The 21,513-nt window shown below is 43.3% G+C and overlaps 2 protein-coding genes across 3 annotated transcripts in view; both read left to right on the top strand.

Annotated features, from left to right (window-relative positions):
* Positions 1–9,661, top strand: part of atp2a2b (ATPase sarcoplasmic/endoplasmic reticulum Ca2+ transporting 2b) — a 28,767-nt gene extending 19,106 nt beyond the window's left edge. Inside the window, exons 11-24 of one of the 2 annotated variants that reach the window (XM_044334136.1) lie at positions 1,911–1,999; positions 2,205–2,307; positions 2,466–2,597; positions 2,762–2,881; positions 3,020–3,238; positions 3,447–3,570; positions 3,747–3,958; positions 4,197–4,417; positions 4,508–4,710; positions 4,820–4,905; positions 5,090–5,223; positions 5,675–5,792; positions 5,965–6,085; positions 8,588–9,661. In XM_044334136.1, coding sequence (XP_044190071.1) covers positions 1,911–1,999; positions 2,205–2,307; positions 2,466–2,597; positions 2,762–2,881; positions 3,020–3,238; positions 3,447–3,570; positions 3,747–3,958; positions 4,197–4,417; positions 4,508–4,710; positions 4,820–4,905; positions 5,090–5,223; positions 5,675–5,792; positions 5,965–6,085; positions 8,588–8,601 — 1,896 coding nt within the window. In that variant the 3' untranslated portion in view covers positions 8,602–9,661. Of the gene's footprint in view, positions 1–1,910; positions 2,000–2,204; positions 2,308–2,465; positions 2,598–2,761; positions 2,882–3,019; positions 3,239–3,446; positions 3,571–3,746; positions 3,959–4,196; positions 4,418–4,507; positions 4,711–4,819; positions 4,906–5,089; positions 5,224–5,674; positions 5,793–5,964; positions 8,122–8,587 lie in introns of both variants that reach the window. The other variant, XM_044334134.1, reaches the window with a different exon arrangement.
* Positions 9,662–10,483: 822 nt separating this feature from the next.
* Positions 10,484–21,513, top strand: part of bcr (BCR activator of RhoGEF and GTPase) — a 91,231-nt gene continuing 80,201 nt past the window's right edge. The window contains exons 1-2 of the mRNA XM_044334133.1: positions 10,484–10,842; positions 11,058–12,961. Of these exons, the coding sequence (XP_044190068.1) occupies positions 11,338–12,961 (1,624 nt within the window). The 5' untranslated portion in view covers positions 10,484–10,842; positions 11,058–11,337. The remainder of the gene's footprint in view (positions 10,843–11,057; positions 12,962–21,513) is intronic.

Below are 21,513 nucleotides of genomic sequence, written 5' to 3'. Positions count from 1 at the left end.
TGGGCTGGCTTCTATCCTGACATCTGAGAACCTTTCAAGTGTAAACTTTTCAACACTGACAGTAGGGATTTATTGAGCACTGAGTGCTGCTGACATTGAATGACTAATAAAGGATAATGAAGGATTTAGTTGTACACAGGCTGAGATTAAACAAGATTAAAAAGTACATGTTGTGTATATATTTTCGGATTCCTTATGAGCATGAATAGCTTTAGGCTATATGAACTATTATCTGTTTACTGTCTATTTTAGTCTAACAAAGTATGCATGATTTTCCAAGCTCTTGATTAGATTTTGGAGGTCAAATGATAACTCAAGAATTCATATGCAGTTATGTAAGTTTCACACGAATGTCTAATAGGATAAAATGATGAAGCGATGACATTTTATATCCAAAAGGTCAAAGTTCAGCGTCACTGTGACATCATAATGTTCTGCAAAAACACTTTTCTGGCTGTTTTTCAACGCCATAACTGAGAAACAGAAGGGGAGATTGTGACCATGTTTCACATTTGGTCGGATACTGAATTGGTGACACTAATCTCGGGTGCCCACCTTGAAACTGTGGTGATTTTATTAAATTCCTTCAAAGTCTGAACAGACATGGATGTAAGCTCCAACTTGACTAGTTGGCAGAGGCATACATTTCTAGTTTTCCATTTGTGTAATTTCTCCCTCCTGCTCCGTCCTTCCGTCTTCCTCAGCGCTCTTCCTCAGCCCTTTATCTCGCTGCTCTTCTGTTTCCCTCCTCCTTTCTTCCCTCCTCATTCCACTCTCCTCCCCCCTTCTTGTTAAGGCAGCATGCTGATCAGTATGCAGTAGTTAGTCACTTACAGCAGAACCAGCAGTAGAGTTGCGTAACTGACCTTGTCTTGAGAGATTCTCTCTCCTTCCCCTGTCTCTCTGCTTCTTTCCTCGCTCATCCTGCACAATTTTCCTCAAGTCAAAATTGTGTGGAACAAGTCAAAATCGTGTTGAACATGTTTGAAAAGCCTCACATTAGATCCCATAGGATGCCATTAATGGCTGTTTGATAGTTACTGTCGGGGAAACTTGTGCGCGAGACGCATCTGCAGCATCCGAGCTATCCCCTGTCCAAATAGGGCAGTACTAAAATTAGTCTCCCCCGAGTGACTTCATGTTTCTCTTCAACTCCTCGGATTTTCTGTAGGACTGCCATTGACATCACTGCTTTTTTGTATTGTGGCTGGTGCCTGAAGGTACTGCAGCCATAATGCCGGCTCATCATTTTTTTTTTTTTTTCCAGATATTTCTATTTTCATCCCTCATGTAACTCTGTCCTACCCCCCCCTCAATTTTGGGCAAATGTGTTCACTTTTCTTCCGATTTGGTCTTTGTTGTGGATTTCCTTGTATCGCTGTCTTGGAAAAATGAACACTCTTATCTTTGAATGGGGGTATTCATATGGATGCTTTTTTGTGTTAAATGAACAAATTCCTCCTATTCCAATTATAAAAAAAAAAAAAAAAAAAAAAAAAAAATCATCTTGATCATGAATAAATCAGACACAATAAGCAGTCTCATTACCTAAAGATTTGGATACTCAAGGTCAAACTATTTCCGCCGTATCCAGAGTTTATTCATGTAGTGTGACTGCACTTACAGGAATTCCGTGTCTGCCTTGCTGTAAGATGACATTTATGGGCCCTCCCCACCAGAGTGTTCATTGTCTGCTTTGGCTCAGCATTTCGATATTGTGTGCTGTTCTATGTTCAAGTGGGCTCATGATATGAAGGTTTATTTCCAGCGGATGGTAGCGTGCTGCTGCCACCTGCTGGATGTGTCGGTTAGCTTCTAGCTTTGTCATATATCCATGGTTGCTCTCGATAGATGTGGTGTGTGACTATGAAGTACTAATAATTTGTCTCTACAATGTTTGTGTTTTCTAGATGTTTATCATTGACCGAGCAGAGGGCGATCATTGTTCCTTAAAGGAATTCACTGTCACTGGCTCTACATATGCCCCAGATGGAGAAGTGTGAGTATTCTGTGTATTAAGTGTAAAATGAAAATGTATCTAAAACAAATGAAGTTTTAAACCACTAGGAAAGAGATCCTTCTAAACTAATTTGAAAATTTCTCTTTTATACTATTCAGGTTTTGACATGTTCACACCTGTTTTTTTTATGGCTTCTGCATAGTTGGCTCACTAGTTGTTTCCTGTCTGCCTCTGTTTTGTTTAGGTTCCATGACGCCAAACCAGTCAAATGTTCCCAGTATGATGCCTTGGTGGAGCTGGCCTCTATCTGTGCTCTCTGTAATGACTCCTCATTGGACTATAATGAGGTTGGAAGTGAATCTTGTTTGCAAGGCACATAATCCTTAAGCACCAGTTTTGTGCAGTTCATAGGACCTTATGTGTGTTGCGTGTTTGTTTGGTTTTTTTTTCTGATGAAGATTGACTACAGGATTTTTCATTTTCTCTGTCTTTGATTTTCGTCCAGACCAAAGGTGTGTACGAGAAGGTGGGAGAGGCCACGGAGACGGCTCTCACGTGCCTGGTGGAGAAAATGAACGTGTTTGATACAGATGTTAAAGGCCTGTCCAAGATCGAGAGAGCCAACGCCTGTAATTCTGTATGTAACCTTCAGTTCTTTGAAGACAATTCCTTGCAATGCAAACAGATTTTTTTTTAATGTACTTTATTTGAATAAGAATGTGGAAAATTAGTTGCAGAAAGACAAACCTGTTCAAAGAAGAAGAAAGTGCTCATTGCAGTTGTTTTTTATCATATCTTCAGGTGATAAAGCAGCTGATGAAGAAAGAGTTTACCTTGGAATTTTCCAGAGACAGGAAGTCCATGTCTGTGTACTGCACCCCTAACAAAGCCCGTTCCTCTGTTGGCAAGATGTTTGTAAAGGTAAGGCATTAACATTGAGCATTATTTCTGCTTTAGTGACCAGCTTTTTCCTAGATTTTGTCGTTTTGTCCTCTCCTTTTCATCCTACTTCTCTGATCAAACCCGCATTTCAATTGTCCTGTCTGTGCCTGCTTGCAGGGCGCCCCCGAGGGAGTGATTGACAGGTGCACACACATTCGTGTCGGCAGTAACAAGGTGCCCTTGACCCCTGGCATCAAGGAAAAACTAATGTCCGTGATCAGGGAATATGGAACCGGCAGGGACACCCTGCGTTGTCTGGCCCTGGCCACCCGAGACAACCCCATGAGCAAGGACGACCTGATATTGGAGGACTCCACCCGTTTTATCGAGTATGAGGTGAGAGCTGGGAGGGATTGATACAGTTCCCTAGATTTTTGGCTTTTAGGTTCCTTAATCTGGTGTGACTTTGTTAGCTGTCAGTGTCTGACACGACATAGCTGCTCAAAAAGTCTATTCACCACTTGGACTTTTTACAATTATACAGTTAGAAGTGAGAACAAGAATCTGAATCCTGCATCCATTTGACTTTCTTTTTATCATGCAGACTGATCTGACATTTGTCGGCTGCGTGGGCATGCTGGATCCTCCCAGGGCAGAGGTGGCAGCTTCTATCAGACTCTGCCGACTTGCAGGCATTCGAGTAATTATGATCACCGGAGACAACAAGGGTACGTAGAGAGAGTAAACTGAACCGACACAAATCGTTCTAATCTCTTCACAACGTTCATTCAAGAGAACATTCTCCCACTACACAAACAAGGAAACAGGTCAAATAGAGTTCATCGTAATTCATTTCGTTTCAAGAAGCTTTAAGTTAATAACGTGTGCTCGATTGTATTTTTAGGGACGGCTGTGGCGATCTGCAGACGTATCGGTATTTTTGGAGAGGAGGATGACGTCTCCAGCATGGCTTTCACTGGCCGAGAGTTTGATGATCTGTCTCCTGCTGCACAAAGAGACGCTGTGGTCAAGGCCCGCTGCTTTGCTCGCGTAGAGCCTTCACACAAATCCAAGATCGTCGAGTATCTGCAGTCCTATGATGAGATTACAGCTATGGTAAGAAGAAAAGCCCTTTTTGTATCTTTAAAAGTGGTTTTCAGGACCTGTTAGTATCATGTGTCATTGTCACATTTTCCAGTTGTTAATCACCTTTTTTGTTTAAAGAAATGATACCAGATAAGATTGGCTGATCTTCCAAGTAGAAACTGTATCATGCATTGTAAAACACTGAAAATCATAATGAATTTTGATGTTATTCCTAATTTCCTGCCCTGGTTTTCACCCTCCCCCTCAGACTGGTGACGGAGTAAACGATGCTCCTGCTCTAAAGAAGGCAGAGATCGGCATCGCCATGGGCTCAGGCACAGCCGTGGCAAAGACCGCCTCCGAGATGGTGCTCGCTGATGACAACTTTTCCACTATTGTAGCCGCTGTAGAGGAAGGCAGAGCCATTTATAATAACATGAAACAGTTCATCAGATACCTCATCTCCTCTAACGTGGGCGAAGTTGTCTGGTAAGTCTTAAATTTACTCAACACAAAATATACGCACACCATTCTTTTTTTTTTTTCTCTGTAATCATAATCTGCTTCTTCTGTGTGCAGCATCTTCTTGACCGCAGCTCTGGGCTTCCCTGAAGCTCTCATCCCTGTTCAGCTGCTCTGGGTCAACCTGGTGACCGACGGTTTGCCCGCCACCGCTTTAGGCTTCAACCCTCCAGACCTGGACATCATGAACAAACCTCCACGTAACGCTCGCGAGCCCCTCATCTCTGGATGGCTCTTCTTCAGATACCTAGCTATTGGATGTAAGAGAGGAAATAGTGTCCCTGATTGTTGTAGGAAATATGTGTTCACAAAGTGTGTGTGTGCTGTTTTGTGACACTGATGTATTTTTTTTTTTTTTTGTGTCACCAGGTTATGTGGGTGCTGCCACTGTTGGTGCTGCTGCCTGGTGGTTTGTTGCTGCTGAGGATGGTCCAAGGATCACGTTTTACCAGCTGGTATGAACAACAGGCAGACTATCATGTTAATTCAACACACAAACTTTCAGGCCTAATCAGTTTTTTTCCAAATACTATGAATCATTTTTCAAATATGCACTACACACTAAAATACAATATTATAATAACCACTCTATACATTAATTGTTGTTTTATGTTGTTTTTTTCCAACCACTTCATATAGAGCCACTTCCTGCAGTGTGGTCCTGAGAATCCAGACTTCCAGGATATGGACTGTAAGGTGTTTGAGTCTCCTTATCCTATGACCATGGCCCTGTCGGTGCTGGTCACCATTGAGATGTGCAATGCCCTGAACAGGTTAGTTTGAGCAAGGCATCCTCACAACCAACAAATCAACAGGTGCAACATGTTCAGCACGTTTTGAATGTCCACAGGATTCAGCTTCTATCTCACCGTCTACCAACATGAACAAGTTTGGCAAATAACTGCCAATAAATACAGGCATTTATATACGTTTACAAGTGGATTTCATGCTTCAGAGATGCAAACTTCTTGGGCAAAAATACAGCTGATGCGTGTACGTTGGCCGTGACCAATTTAACTCCAGATCTGTACATTTTCTGCTGTTATTTATTGTACGTTTAGCCCTAATTTATCTCCATTAGCACTTTCACACACAAACCCTGTGTTTTTCTGTAATATGTAATGGGTAATGAATCCACATCACAGCGTATTTAAGTACTGACCGACTCACTGACTGTGAGTGAGACTTTAATGAACATGTCCATTTGTCTTTGTTGTCGCTCAGTGTGTCAGAGAACCAGTCCCTGTTGCGTATGCCCCCCTGGGAGAATGTGTGGCTGCTGGGAGCCATCTGCCTCTCCATGTCCCTTCACTTCCTCATCCTCTATGTGGAGCCTCTTCCGGTAAGAAATGTCTTTTTAGTTTCCTCTAGCCATACTGTGGAGTCGGGACAATGTTGAATAAAAAGAGGGTCGTCGTGACATGACCGTGAAGCTGAATTGGAGATCCAGCCTGATTTCAAAATTAGACTGTGCCGCCATATAATGTGACTTTTACCTTTTGCCCCTCTCACAGATCATCTTCCAGATCACCCCTCTGAATCTGACACAGTGGCTGATGGTGCTCAAGATCTCTCTTCCTGTCATCCTACTGGACGAGATGCTTAAGTTTGCCGCCAGGAACTACCTGGAGCCCGGTAAAGAGCTGGAGAAGCCTGGCAGCTCCAAAGGCTGCGCCCTGTCTGCATGTATGGAGGGCATCTCCTGGCCCTTCGTGGCTGTTTCCCTCCCCTTGGTCCTCTGGATCTACAGCTCCGACACTAACATGGCCGACATGTTCTGGTCCTGACTGACTTGAGCACAACCTCAACTTTTCCGTTTTCCATTTCCCTCCCTCCCTCCCTCCCCACCCCTCTCCACACCGCCATCACTTCCCCCCCTTTCCTCTCCCTCTTCCCTCTCTGCCTTCCTACATGTGCATAGCTAGCGTGTGTGCGCGTTTGTAGAGTTAGTGTGTGTGCTTGTGCGTGCCTACCGTGTGTGCGTGTGTGTACGAGAAGGACCAACTGTAACACATGAAACGTAACAAATACTACAAAATGTTAACATTGAAAAGTCACCTGTTTTTGAGTTGGGATCGGATTTGTAAACGGGTGAGGATTTAAATGCGAGTGTTAGAAGACCATCACTCCCATAGCTGTGGACTTTGTTGCTGGTTTGAAAGAAAATATACTGTTGCCAGTTTTTTTTTTTTTTTTTTTTGTTATGTCAATATTGCCTTTAAGGTTTCTATTTTTAATTATTTGGGGAATATCAATTGTCTTATGTCACTACAGTAACAAAAGCAAATTGTTTTTTTTAGCTTCCCTCTTCATGAAAAGGAAATTTAAGATATCAGAAAATCATTGATTTGTACAGAGATTGAACACTATTTTATGCAACTTTTTTTCTTTTTTTTCTTTTTTTTTTAAATGGCTTTGTAAATTGTTTGACCAGCGTGGCTTAGACATACCGCCTTCATTTATTTTCTAATGTTTACCATTGTGTCTTCAGTATAAAGTCAGAACTCTTTCAGAGAGGAGAAGCTCCGTGTGGCAGACGAGGACTGGGGAAAGGTTTGGGAGTGAACATCTGAATGCTCCGCTTAAACAAAATAGAAAAAAAAAAGGAAAAAAAAATCCCGAAAAACAAAAGCCGCATGTCCTGTGACCAAGCATGAACTGTATGTGGTTTCTCATTCCTAATTTAATTGTGTATGTCCCCCCCATGTTAGAGTTAAAATTAACTTCATGGATTTTTCTTTTTTTTTAACGATTTATGATTTGATAGAAGCCAGTTTTTCTGCACTGGGCAGAGCACAGCTACCTCAATATGATAAAAAGATCATTTTGGTTTTTTTTTTGCTCATCTCTAGATGCTTTCCCTCATATGGCTTTCCACAGTCTCGCTAAAGCGTAACATCTGAGGTGTGCCCCTATTTGCTTGTGCAGAAAACCCGAGAACAAAATCTTCCCTCTCCCTCTAACATTTTTAAGGATTTATTTTGTTTGTATTGATTGTTGACATTCATTAACTTTATTTGTTGTTTTGCTTGAGAGACAGAAGTGTTTTGGGGATGATGTATATCAATTACCATCTCCATGGCGTTTGATTCAAAGGACAGTAAAATTAAAATCATTACAAAAAATACTAATACAGCAAATACTCCAAATGAACTTGGATTGCAAATAAACACCCAAAATGTTGTTTTATACTTCAAGAAAAAAAAAAATACACTCTTGAACCCTTTGAATCAAAGTGTTTTCTGTCTTTATTTATTACAGTTGAGGCCGATGGTTACCATTATCCATATCCAGTGTTTTTCTGTATGTGCATATAATACTTGAATACAAATCATTTCAGACATATGAATGCTTCAGTTTCCTTGGCGCAACATGACGGGCAGGAGATATTCATGACACAGTGAAACAGATCTTGTTGTATATTTGACTCTGACAGGCTTTAATGTTTAGAGGTCTTAGTTTGTGCTGGGCGTACCACACATACAGTCAACTGCACTAACTTAAAGCATCATTCTGAATGGAAACTTCCATGTGTGAGAAAAACCCCCGTCTAAAGCATGCTTTTTAGGGGTAGAAGCCTGGGTTTGTTCGCACTGTGTGTTTGTGTTCCACTTGACAACAACTGTGTGCTTTCTTCCTCAATGCCTTCCATTGGCTCCCCTGTCACTAGAGTGAGTATCCATTTGCTTTTTCACACTCTTCACTACAGTAGAACTACTGATTTAAAAACAAGACGACAGCAGAAACTTTGAGAGAAATCACTCCCTGGAATAGAGATTTGATTTCCTTCTACAATTAAATTAAGAAGAATTTTGGGAAATGATGTCCAGGTAACTTGTCTAGGTGATGTCCAAGTCACTGATAGAAGTTGTAAATTGTTCTGTTAGAGGTATGTGAGTGATTACGGGAGAGAAAACTAGAGAAACTTGGCCTTCATGTTGACCACATGCCACTATTGTGAATGTCACTGTGTGCTGTTCCTTTCACCGCTGACACTTGCTTATGTTCACAAAACCTACCATTGAAAATGTGGTTTTAAAAAAAAAAAAAAAAAAACATAATTAGAATTTTTTTTATGTCTTTGAATTGTGAAAAGTCAGTGTTTTTGTTCTAACTTACCCTTTCTCTCCTTTTCAGGTTGGCTCTCATAAAAGCTTGGCATAATTTTCAGAGTGGGCTCAGAGGCTGGAGTCATCCTACCATCCAGCATGTGTGCTCATTCTAAAACATCACACACCTCAGACACCATGATGACCAGCAGTGTGTGTGCCCATGCACAGACAAAAAAAAAAAAAAAAAGATGTTTTCACAATAATATGACCAAATACATATGGGTACACTTAAAAGAAAAAAAGGTGGTTGGGCTTTGCTCCATGCGCCATAACACGCCGCCACCACCACTACACACACACACTTTAACACACTTATACCTCTGTGTGCAGATGCTATATCAACATGACACTATTCCAATTTTGTGTGCAGGGAAGTTCAACACCCTCGACGTTCCTTCTTGCATGAAGAACTTGTTTCCGACTTTCATGGTAGCTCGTCACGTAGAGAATCTTTGAAAAACACTGGGTTGATTGGTCTTAGCTGTACATCAGTGTACAAATATCATGCATGCGTTTCAGCTGTATGTAGGCTTTGCGATTTGTATTTATAGATTCTAATGTATAATAATCAAATGACATATGACGGTTTTAAGATGGATATAACATAGATATTGGGGGAAATCACTGTTTTTATTGTAACGGTTTGGGTAATTTGCACAATATTAGATGTGGAGAAATGACTCATGCTGAACTTGACTGCTCTACTTGAGTTTGATTTTTTTTTTTTTTTACTTAAACTTTGCCCTTTTGTTAACTACTATAGGCCAACCACTTATCCATTTACTCTCTGGTGAATAAGTCCTTTACAGTAAGGAAGGACAACGGACTCATACTGATAATTCTGCAATACAACAGTGTTCTCCTGTTTTCTTATTGCCTCTGCATTATTATTCTTATTCTTATTAATCATGTATCTTTATCAACTGCTGTAAAACTGTGATCTAATGTGAGGGGGCCTGTGCAGCCCCCTCAGTGACACCTAGTCGAAGAACAATATTAACCATATGTAAAAAGACGATCATTATTGAAGACTAATAATGATTGTACATGCATTACTGAGATTGTGGTTTCAGGTAAATAAAAAAATATAGTATTTGAAGTGTGTCATTTCTTTCATTTTATTGACTTTATCAGAAGTGAGTGATTCTATTTGCATGGGCATTGATCTGTTTCCACAATAACAGTCGTTTATAGGATTAAAAACAAACCTCTACCACTGGTCTAACAGTTTAGAAATGCTCTACACTGAGATCTTAAAAGATTCACCTTTAAAGTGGTGAAATTGGTGTCTAAACTACTAAAATCTGCAGTAGATGATACATAACATTTCTCCACTGGGTGGCAGCGTTGGGTTAAAGATGCCAAGAGCAGGATATGTAGCACCTGTCTGAAAGGTATAGCCACTAGCTTTTAAAGGGGCCAAGAAGGAGTAATATGCTGACAATAACTCTATTAACTCTAATATTATACTAATCTATTATAATAATTGTTAGTAAAGGGTGTGGAAGCCTACTCTGACTTAAGACGTTTTGGAGGATATGTTAGGGCTGAATGCTTCAGTAAGAATTAGTATGATTAGTAGGTTATATGTAGCTGACTGGCAGTGCACAAGTAGTTCTACAACCTCAGAAAAATTTTTAAAAAGCCATTTGTGTCATGTTTTCCCAGTTTTAACAAGCTCTTGTTGGCTTACATTAAAGAAATATGGTATAATATATAAGCCTGTGGCTGCTCTTGTAAAACACTCAAACTTTAAGTATGAAAATAAGTTTGAACAGTTCAATAAGAAAGAAAAAAGAAAGAAACCCTGACCAATATTCAGGTGAGGGGTGACTGCATCCTTGCTCTGTCTCTTTAACCAGCAGGATCACTGTCACTCTGGTCCCTCCCATTCTTGCAGCCCCTCCAGTGTTGCTGGCCTGAGATGGGAGCGCACACAGCCGCACCATCACGGCCGAAGAAACGGGAGAAATCTGGAAAAGAACATAAAAAAAACAACAATACCTTATACGCGCCGTGGGGAAAAAATGGGATAACGAAACAAATCGTTTACTTCTACCGGATCCTACCAGCTTAATCACGTCCTCTGAGAAACTCAGATGGTGCCGTCGCTTGTGTTTTGCGCTTTTTATCCATTCTCCTTGAGCGCTGCTGGTACAAAGGCGCTTGGTCCGGAGCAGCAGCAGCAGCAGCAGCAGTACCTGGGATTACTGCCGTATGAATGGGCAAGAGTGAAAGTACCAGCTACCACGTACAAACCTTGACTGCTAGACACAGACAGTGAGTAAACCGAGGAGGATTAAAACACTTCTTTTTTCCCCCTCCCTGGGAGCCAGATCACCCCACGAAGACAGATGCTGTCATTGTAGGCTGAGATTTTTTTTAAAAAATTTTTATTCTTCTGAATCTGAAAGTGGCCTTTTCTGGAATAATGCATGAGAAAAACGAGCTCAATTATAACATTTTATTCCTTTTTATGTCTCACTTATTCCCAGCTAGTCCTCTGACTGAACAGCCGGTTTCTCTTGTTCAGAATGGGATGTATTGTTGCGACTGCGCAACCCACGACAAGTGTCAGCAATTAGACTGTGTGTTTCTGAACGGGTTACCTAAAGGCCTGTTGTAAACACTCACTGTTTTCCGATTGTTGGGGCCCTTTGTTGTTGATAAAGACTGTGGTGAACTGGACTAGAAAGGGACAAACTGTGCGCCCTCGGCAGCATTCTCCCCCTGTGTGTGAACCAGGGTTGGTCGCTGAAATAAATTAGGCACAATATGGTGGAGCCGGTGGGATTCATTGAGGCGTGGAAAGCACAGTTCCCAGAGTCAGAGCCCCCCAAGATGGAGCTTCGGTCGGTAGGTGGCATCGAGCAGGAGCTGGAGAAGTGTAAAGCGTCCATCAGACGCCTAGAGCAGGAGGTGAACAAGGAGCGCTTCCGCATGATCTACTTGCAGACCCTCCTGGCCAAAGAGAGGAAGAGCTATGACAAGCAGCGGTGGGGCTTCAGGAAGACCCCCCTGAATGAGGGGGTGGATCCTGCAGCCCCACAGGGTGCAGAGTCCCAGTCCCAGCAGCCACATATGCAGGAGACTGGTGGAGTTGGAGTAGTAATGGGAGGATGTGGTGGAGGTTATGCTAGTGTAAGTGGGGGCGTTGGAGACAGGAGCCGTTATCAGCCCCTTGGAGACGGAACCGGCAGGTCCAAACCCAGGCCTCCGCCTGCCAGGAAGTCAGCCTCCCACGGAGACGGCCTGGAGTCAGCCTTTGATGTACCCCAGCAGGCTGAGTCGACGTCCTGCGACAACCTGGATGGCCTCTCGCCATCCAAGCAGAGAGGGGGCATCACTGTCTCGCCCCGCAGACCCAACCTTCCACCCCCTGACAAAGAACTGCCCACTGACCCCAAGGACAAACTGGGAATGGGACTTGGTGTGGCAGCTCTTAGGTCCAACTTTGAGAGGATCAAACGGGCCAACTCTCACTCTGCGGGTGATGTAGCTAAGGGCCAGGAGAAACCCCTGCCACCACCGCCGTTCTACACCAACATGGAATTCCACCATGAGAGGGGTCTGGTCAGGGTCAACGACCGCGACGTTTCTGACAAGATCAGCACCCTGGGCAGCCAGGCAATGCAGATGGAGCGAAAGAGATCCCTGCACTCTCTCCCAGGTAACCTGGCAACGGTGGCGGGGGAGCTCCGTGCCAGGCCAGTGTATAGAGGGCGCTCCACCGAGAGCACCTGTGGTTATGATGCAGAATATGAAGATGGAGATCCCAACCAGCGTCATTCAGGAAGAGCAAACGGGGGCAAACCTCCACCCCCGCCTTGGCAGCCATCCGAGTTCCAGGCGTATTCCAGTGTCTATGTCGGAGGGGTGATGATGGGTGAGGGTGGCGTTGGAGATGGGAGAAGCGGTGGTGGGGGTGGTAGTGGAGTCACAATGAGAGACCATGGGGGAGGTGATGACCACCTCCTCACCTGGCCACGCCGTTCCTACTCCCCAGGGAGCTTTGAGGACGTTGGCGGAGGCGGTGGCTACACGCCAGACTGCAGCTCCAACGAGAACCTGACGTCCAGTGAGGAGGACTTCTCCTCAGGCCAGTCCAGCCATGTCTCACCCAGCCCCACCACGGCCTTCCGCCGGCCCTTCAGGGAGAAGAGCCGTTCGCCTTCCCAGAACTCCCAGAACTCCCAGCACTCCTTCGACAGCAGCAGCCCTCCGACGCCGCAGTCCCAGAAGCGTCACCACCGGCAGCAGGGAGGTCATGTGGTCATGTCTGAGGCCACTATTGTGAGTGTTCGCAAGACTGGTCAAATCTGGCCACCTGCTGCCCATCATGACCTTGTGCCCCATGGGAGAACATCACATGACAACAGTTTCCATGGAGACCACCTAGGTGAGTGGTGGCTGCTGTATGTAAGCTTTATTGTGGTGGAGAGCTGGTGGGCTGGAGTGCAAAGGACATTTCAGAGCCCACACAGAAACTGAGTATGCTTGGTTGTATGAAGCGAAAGGAAAAATGAATGAAAGCCTGAGTGAATGAGTGTTATTTACTCATCCAGGAATTATGTTGGCATCCATTCTTGTGCATTTTTAGACTCCTCTTCACGTCATATGAATTTCCCTTTTGAAACCACAAAGCAGCCAAGTGTTGATGTGACTGATAGTATGAGCGCGAGCGTGTGTGTGTGTGTGCGCGTGTGCGTGCACGCAAACACACAGGACTGTGTGTCCTTTGGATGGCCTTGTGTGGGAGACAGATGAAAGATCCACCTCTGCTTATTCCTGGAATAAGTCAGATGGCTGGGTGAAGAAATGCGGTCAGTCTGGCTTGAAACTGCAGGTCTTTCTCAGACGACTCCTGCGGAGTCAGAGTATGGAATTCCAATCACAGGGATCTGTCTGCCTGTCTGTCTTTCTGACAAAGTAACAGACAATTCCCCTGATCCTCAAGTTGAAACTTTTCACCAGCTTTTAGCAAAGATCAGGACAAAAGAAACCCACTCTAATCTCTCCAAACAATTAGCCGCAGTATCCCTAACCACGAAATTGCAGCCTTGGAGCAATGGCACCTGTAATAGAACAACGGTTAGCAGATAGATGTGCAGCCTGAAGCTAAAGACACGGGCACCGGCTATCTCAGCTGCCAGGTTGAAGCACAACAACAGCGGAGTGTGTTGCTTCGAGGAGCACATTAGGAGGGCTTAGTTAACTACTCCCCAGTTAAGTTTCGATTGTAAAGGCTGTGCCAGCTCACAAGAAGTAAAACCAAACACTGCTCAGGTAGTTCAAATATTTGACACAATTTTTAGGCATGGAGTGTTGTTTACCAAGGTGTGGTTAGCTGCAGTTGTGCACATTTTGGTGTGTTGTTTCTCTGTTGTTTTTCTGCTGTGGAAGTGATCATGTTTTAGTGGCCCTCTGTATTGTAACAGATTTGGGACTGGCGCCCCGCTGGACCAGACAGGCAGCAGGGCGCTGGCATCTCATCCCTGCTCAAGTGCCAGGATGAAGGGGAACGAGAGAAAGAGGTAGCCAGGTAGATAGTGAAAGGGAGGGAAACAGAGAGAAAGATAAAGAGAGGGAAGGTATGAAAGCAGAAAAGAAGTTGTGCACAGAAGTCGTCTTTCGCTTATGTACCAGCCACAAAAAACATTATAGTTAATTTAAGTAATGCAAATGCCTAATAACATTAAAATTATGATTTTGTAAAATATGATTCGATACTGAAGACATTACTGTCATCATTCTGGGTAGCATTACTGTCTGAAACCTGATGCCGCTCATTGCCTAAATATCCTGGATGGAGGATAGGCCTCTGTGCATCTATAATTCATTTATTTGAATAGAGCCACTGACACAGTGGCCTCGGTGGAATCAACTAAAATGTTTTTCCAGACAGGATGCAATGGTCGAAGTACAGGATCACATCCTGTACGGAAAAGCATCTCAGACATATTTGCAGTGAAAGTGAATCTGAAAAGGGACATCCTCCCTCTTAATTACCACCGCTTCCCTGGTGATAAGTAATAGGCAAACATTTAGAACAACGCTAACATCGCAAACCCAGAGAGCAGGGACTCAGCAAATGGCTAGCTAATTCCCCAGCTGCTATGTTTGGGATTATGGCTACACTGTCTGCTCTCTTTGTTTTAACATCTTTTCCACAACAATGAGCCCTGTGGGGAGTTAGGGTAGCCGGAAGAGCATGGACAGAGATGGAGGATGGGGGATGTGTTGCAGACGGCGATGCATTTAGTGGGATAATCTGGAATATGAGCATAAGAAGTGAAATGTTGGTGAGATACACCCTGCAGAGTGGTCTTGTTTTCTATTTGGGGTTTAAACTGAGGGGCAGACAGGCGTGATGTTGACAGAGAAGGTGATGATAATGAGTACAGTGTTGTTTTTGGGCTAGAACAGAGAGGATAGTAGAGGAAGTAAGTGTTTTCGGTGGGCGGCTGATGATGGTAATAATGAAGAGTTGGACAGTGTTGTGAGGAAGACTGAGGCAGGCAGAGTGCAAGGCAGAGCTGTCGTTTCTCGCTTCATTGGTCAGGGATGCGGGGGCTGCAGAGAGGCACAGATGGGAAGAACTCTCCTGTTGCGTAACAGAAACACCACAGACTCCGGCTCACACACAAAGACACACACACACACTCTTGATGTTTACTCTTATACCTTGAGGCCTCTCTGCCTTCAGAAATAGGTGTGCATGTATGTGTTCCTGCGTTGCAGCTTGAGATAATGTTCAGACTAAGTCGCAGCAGAGGGATGTTTCCTGCCAGTGGCTGACCTGAGTCTGGAGACGCCACTGTCTCATGTTCCAGTGCTGTTCTGATCTATTGTGATTTGTTTTGACCTCTTCTCTTCCTCTTCGTCTTCCTCTCCTCTCCTCTGCATGCCAATGACAGTAGTAATTGCTTCATGGTGTGTTCTGTTTATTTAATGGAGGGAGTTTTCAGGATGAAAGGATGATCTGCATGCTGAGCAGAGATGAGCAGGTCTTTGTGACTATGATAGAAAACAGAGAATGAAAGATTTAAAAAAGATATTTCCCTCGAGTCATTCAGTGGGAAAGCGGAGACGCCTGGCAAGTTAAAGCCAGGCTCATAAATAGTAGCAAAACGTGTTTGGAGGCAAAACCTTCAGCTGCCAACATTTCATTTTTGAACTCTGTTGAGCAAACATGAGTGCAGCATTGTTACATTAAGCATTTGATCATTCATGCTGAGTTACACGACTGACAAGTCTCTTTCACGTCACCATGCCTCAATTTTTCATTTCTTTTGCAAGTAATCCTTTAAAATGGAAAAGAAAAAGGGACAAAAGGATAGAGTCTGGCCAGAAAATGGATAAAATGAAACAATAGAACAATCAAAATGTTGCTCACACATAGGACTGTTGGGAAAAGTAGGAGAAATATCAGATTTGATGAATGGTTGACAGATGGAGTTTTAAATTATACAGCTTTCATCTTGGGAGGCTTAGGAAGTTAGTGAGGTTGGTTCATTGAATAAAGGGAACTTTCACTACCTTCTTTAATGAAATGGGTGGTAACTGAAAATGGCATGCGCTTTTTCCATTGATTCATTTGAAGTGAAATCTGCTCGTAAACCTGTGAATACCTGTGGGTTTGTGTCTCTTGAGGGTGGGGGTGCCAAAGCAGGACAGGCCTGAGAAAGCTTCAATGGTTTTATTGTCCACAAGCTTCAACTCCCTTAGCAGAGTCCTGTCAGCGGTTGTATTTTTAGGCAGGTACTCCCCCCTCTCTCTCACCTCTCTGGTCTAATTATCAGGGTGTCTACATGTATCAGCAAGTTAAATGTAAGACTTTTAATTAAAATGAATTAAATGGGGTCTTGGTTAAAACAGCTAAATTTGTTGTTTTTTTAGATGCTAAGGTTACATATAACCATTGTTCAACAGCATACCTGTAGCCAGTTGCACCAGCTCTTTGTACATTCAAACTTTTTCTAGATTTAAGTGTTAACTAAGCAGAGATTTACACATCATGAAACTAAAATGGGTTGCTCCACACAAACTAGTTCTAACATATAGATAAGTTGTCACAAAATATTTATCTCTACTAACTGCCAGGTATAACTGTTGCGTAGCTAACTGAACCAACTGACAAAACTAGCGTGAGCTTGCTAATATGACCCACCTAGCATGAAGAGTAAAAGAGAAAATATGGAATAATTGTCAACACACTTGACAATTGATAAAAATGCTTTTTAATAATTATATAAACAGGGAAAATTTTAAATTATATTTCACAAATATAACTTGCCTCAAATTACAAAATGTTACACCAATAACGTTAGGCTAAATGACCTAATATTGTGTTATTATGGATCCCACTGCTTTTCTTGGCAACACACGTCCTGCGTAGCATTGAGTGCTAAAACTGGCCAGGCGTCCATGCTTGCGCCGCTAGCTTGCTATCTCCTAACTGTATGTTCAGTGGGTGTCTGGTGTTGAATAATGAGAAATGTAAATTCGAAAGAACTATGAGTTAACAGTTTGAGTCAAGCATAGAGGCTGACTTATGTGTAGCTTGGAAAATAACAATATGAGGCACTGTATGTGATGAAATTACTGTTTATCAGACCACAAATGAGCCAAGAATTAGCACAACACACCGACTCTCTCTCTCTCATTTTCTCTCTTTGCTGTCTCCTCCTGCTGGAGATAAATTAACGGAAAGTAGCTGTCAGTGGTTTTAGGTTTGCACCGGCCTCTCTCGCCTCAGCTCCTAGTACTGACACCGCATCGGGCTGCCCTTTGATTCTTTTTATTTTTGGATGGTCCAAAACGTCCCAAAACTGCATTTCAAACGGCGGACATTGGAAACATGTCTATCTGTTCTGCGGTGGCCAATCCTAGTGCTTGAATGCTACGCTTGGTGTGTCTTGCCAAGAAAAGCAGTGGGATCCATAATAATGCCCTAATACGGTTAGCTAGGTTAGCCTAATCTGATATCTCCCCATTCTCCCTCATTCTAAACTTCATGAATGCTACAAACTCTAAATACACACATATTCCCCCAGTTTAGTTTAAGATATTGTCGGCTCCAGTAAAACTGTTGTTTTTGAAAGTTATGTTACAGTTTGTTATGCTGCAATGACTTCCTTTTTGCATAGTTGATTTGACAGAGCTACAGATATTTCTAGCAACTGATTTACACATTACAAAAGTTTTTAGGAGCTAAGACATTCCATAAGTTTTAAAGCTGCAACTCAGTTTAGTAAATCACTAGTTTGTAAGTAGTTAGTAGCAAGAACTCCAGAAGGACATTATGCACATTTGTAGTCATTGATTTACAAACAGCTGGTGCAACCCAATCATGCTTCACATTGAAATATGTTGTTGAAGCAACACTTAAAAATCTAAAAAGAATTTCACTTTTTAATCATATTTAGCCCAGTTTTAACCTGTATGTCTTTTTCCGCAAATTACCAAAACACAACTTACTGGGAAGAACAGGTGTGTCATGGTATGTATGTGTTGGAAAAGATGAAAAACAGTTGCTGAGGAACGGACTCGGTGACCCTGATTGACCTCCCCACTTCAATCTAATGATGTCAGCAGATCCACTGTGTGTGTTTCCGCGTACTTTTCTAAATATATTTGTTGTTTAACATGATGAAATGAAACGCACTTGCACTTGCTTCCTAGAAAATCAGAGTTGAGAGTGTTGCTTATGTGTGTGTGTGTGTGTGTGTGTGTGTGTGTGTGTGTATATACACTCTGTCTGTCTTAGTGGATTTTCTCAGCAAACGTAAATCCCGTAACAAGCGGGCGATCAGTGTAGATGACAGACTGTCGCGGCGATGCCAGAGTGTGAGCAGGCAGCCAGAGAGGATCTGAGGCTGTGTATGATTCTTCCTCTCTGAGCCTTTGTGTGCAGCTGTGTCCTTTGCATGTGATTCACAGCATGTATCTCCGTGTGTATGTGTGAGGGAAGGTGGGGGGGGGGGGGGGGGGGGGGGGGGGGGGGGGCAGAAGATGAAAAGGAATGATGGGTAGAGGCGGCTCACGAGATACTGAGAGATATTTTGTCAATGGTAACTCCGGCCAACCCTGCATGCTTTACAGTAGTCCGGCGTGGCACAATGACCTCCTTTTCACACTGAGGGAGGAGGGGGGGAGTAACTGCAGGTCTTAAAAAGGCTTGTTCAGTCTGTGCTGTCGAGTGAGCTTGGCAGTGAAAGCCTCGGTTACCTCAGCCGGCACACAGGAGCTGCAGGCTTACAGTTGGGCCCTGAGAGGTGGAAAGGAGAGGAGAGAAGCATGGGAGGATAAGAAGAGGTGGAGGGTGGAGGGGAAGCGGATCTGCCTTTCTTGCCAGCTGGGTGCTCAGCTCAGCCTTTCATTGGGCTGGTGCAACCTGCTCGGACCAATTATGCAGGCACAAAACGGTCTCTTTGTTCCCTTTGTTGGGATCAGTTATGGAGGAAGAAAACTTCCTCTCTGTGAAAAAGTGAATGTTGGTTTAAAAGCCTGTTTACTCATTCTAAAATTGAGTTAGTCGGCTTGTTTGCAATATTGCTGATGCACTTGAGTCTTTTATATAAAGACATTTAACTGCATTCTATGTGAGATCAACTGTAATGGTTTTTAACCTTTATTCAACATGCTTTCTATCACCAATGCAGATCACAGGACAGTAGTTCTCTATGTATACCTGTGTGCCACACTGGACAATGTAAAGACACATAGAGTAATACTGCCGTGTATAGTGTTTAATTTTGCACCAGGCTTGATGTAAAATGGCATCATGCCCCTTGCAACAAGATTACTTTGTTGGTATTCAGTTTATTGACTTCAGCATGACCAGAAAATATATAATACAACTTTCAGTGGTCAAATAATTGTGTCACCACACAAATAAAACTTCTTAACTATGTGGTCATATTGCAAAAGTTCCTTGCAAGCATGCAAAAAAACAAATTATCGAAATAATTCAAATGTAAACACGTTAGTGTGTGTAGTTTCTCTCGTGGTGTTGCAGCCCGTGTTTCTTGAAGTCCAGCCTGGCAACGAGGCTTGCGTGGCGTTGCCCGGTTGGCAGCGGGCACCGAAGGGTGGAGCAGCTCCAAAAGCTCTCCAGTGAGAGTCAAACTGCCTGGCTTGGTTTTGTGGGACCGGAGCCGCCAGTTTCAGTCCGACACTTGACCGCGGACCTCTGTGTGTGTGTGTGTGTGTGTGTTTGATATTCGTGGAAAAAACCGTGTTAAAGACGTTGAGTGTTTGTGTGAGTGTACCCACCGTCCATTACTTAAAGGCCTGTAGGGAGAATATTGGACATCCAGCCTACGTTAGGGTGAAGGGAAGCAGTTTGGATGATCATCACCGTACACTGCTGACAGACATGCAGACACAAAAACACATCAACACAAACTCGCAGCCCTCCAATGGGTACATTTCCTTGCTTCTGTTTATTTCTCCTCCTTTGTGTGTGTGCTTGTATATTTCCTATGCCAAGCATCCAACCACAATCTTTCCTCTAGTGACCGACAGCTCTTGTAAGAAAAAAAAAAAAAAAAAAACTTGGAAAATCCCTGAATGAATACTGGTGACTTGTTTCTCCCCATGCATGTCCTTTTGAACAGCCGCCATCTTGGCTCCCTGTAACATGGCCCGCGTTGTCACAGTCGCTGAGCTTGTCAACTGGATTGGCCACAGTGCAGGGAAACTGTGCTAGTTAACGTCCACCACTAACCACTCACCACAGGCCTTTGGCCTCATTGTGCAAGTGCTTGCTGGTATGTGTGTGTGTTCTCTGGTTTTCTGCGTATCCTAGGTTAGCTGCACGGGTCGTTAATCACAGCCAGGGGACTGGGTTAAGGCTAGGGGGTGGGACGGAAAGAAAAATCTGGTTTATGGTTTCAGGTTGAGACCACAAGGCAAAATGGTGACTATGAAAATTAATATTCGAATGACCCAGAAGGCCCCCCAGAGCTGTGCAGATAGTCTAGACTTTAAAGGGGCACTCCACCTATTTTACTAGTCACAGGGAGTACCACAGAGCTTGTGAAAACAGTTGTATAATGTCTTCTGTGGCTCCGGAGGAGCTTTGTCAAGTCTGAGAAAATGACTCATGTCACATCACATGAATACCTCAGCTTGGGGTTGCAGACTACAAATTTTTGGGGTGGGGGGGGGAGTTTGGATGTTGAAAGATGTGGGTGTTAACCAGTCAGGTGGGTCTACCCAAAGATGCTATCAAACTGCATCATGGGAAGTGTAGGCTCCAGTGTTTTTGGATCTTTTGACCCATATTAGTGACTAAAGGTCAGGATATCTCTGTCTCTTGTGAGTCTCCCAACTTTTGCTGGAGTGCTCTTTATCACTGAAATGTAAATGAACATTAAACATTAGGTTTTGACAGCCGTATTTTCAGACATGATCCTAGCCCCAAGAGAAGGTGAAAAAATAACCTTGACACATACTGCAGAAATACATCAAAAGGTAATAAAAGAGGCAAATTTATACAAAATATGTGAGGAATACACATTGCAAACTACCATGAACTTCACTGAGGTCAATCCCAGTGAGGGCTGCTTCAGTTATGAATGTGGGATGCAGATAAAGACAAAAGCAAGGGATGGATTTGGGCTGCAGTTTGGATTTAGGGAGGTCGGTTAATTAAATTATTGTAATATTTTAAACATTCTGTCTTAGCATGAACTCTAATTGACATTAGTCTCGTGGCACATGTGTCTCACACACATACAATAGAAAGTCTAATGATATTCTTCTCTGGATTAGAGGGCAACAGAAATCTGTCTAGTCATGCAAACATGTAAACCTTAATCTCCACTCTTTAGTCTGGGAATTAGAAACTGGCTAACAATCAGATTACCACTATTTTTTTTTCCTCTACCTCACATAACACACCACACTGCACTCATTGCAGCACTAATGCATGATGTCCCATAT

The sequence above is a fragment of the Thunnus albacares genome, chromosome 18 (genome assembly GCF_914725855.1).
Source record: "Thunnus albacares chromosome 18, fThuAlb1.1, whole genome shotgun sequence".
Classification (NCBI taxonomy): domain Eukaryota; kingdom Metazoa; phylum Chordata; class Actinopteri; order Scombriformes; family Scombridae; genus Thunnus; species Thunnus albacares.
This window is presented reverse-complemented; position numbering and strand designations above follow the sequence as displayed.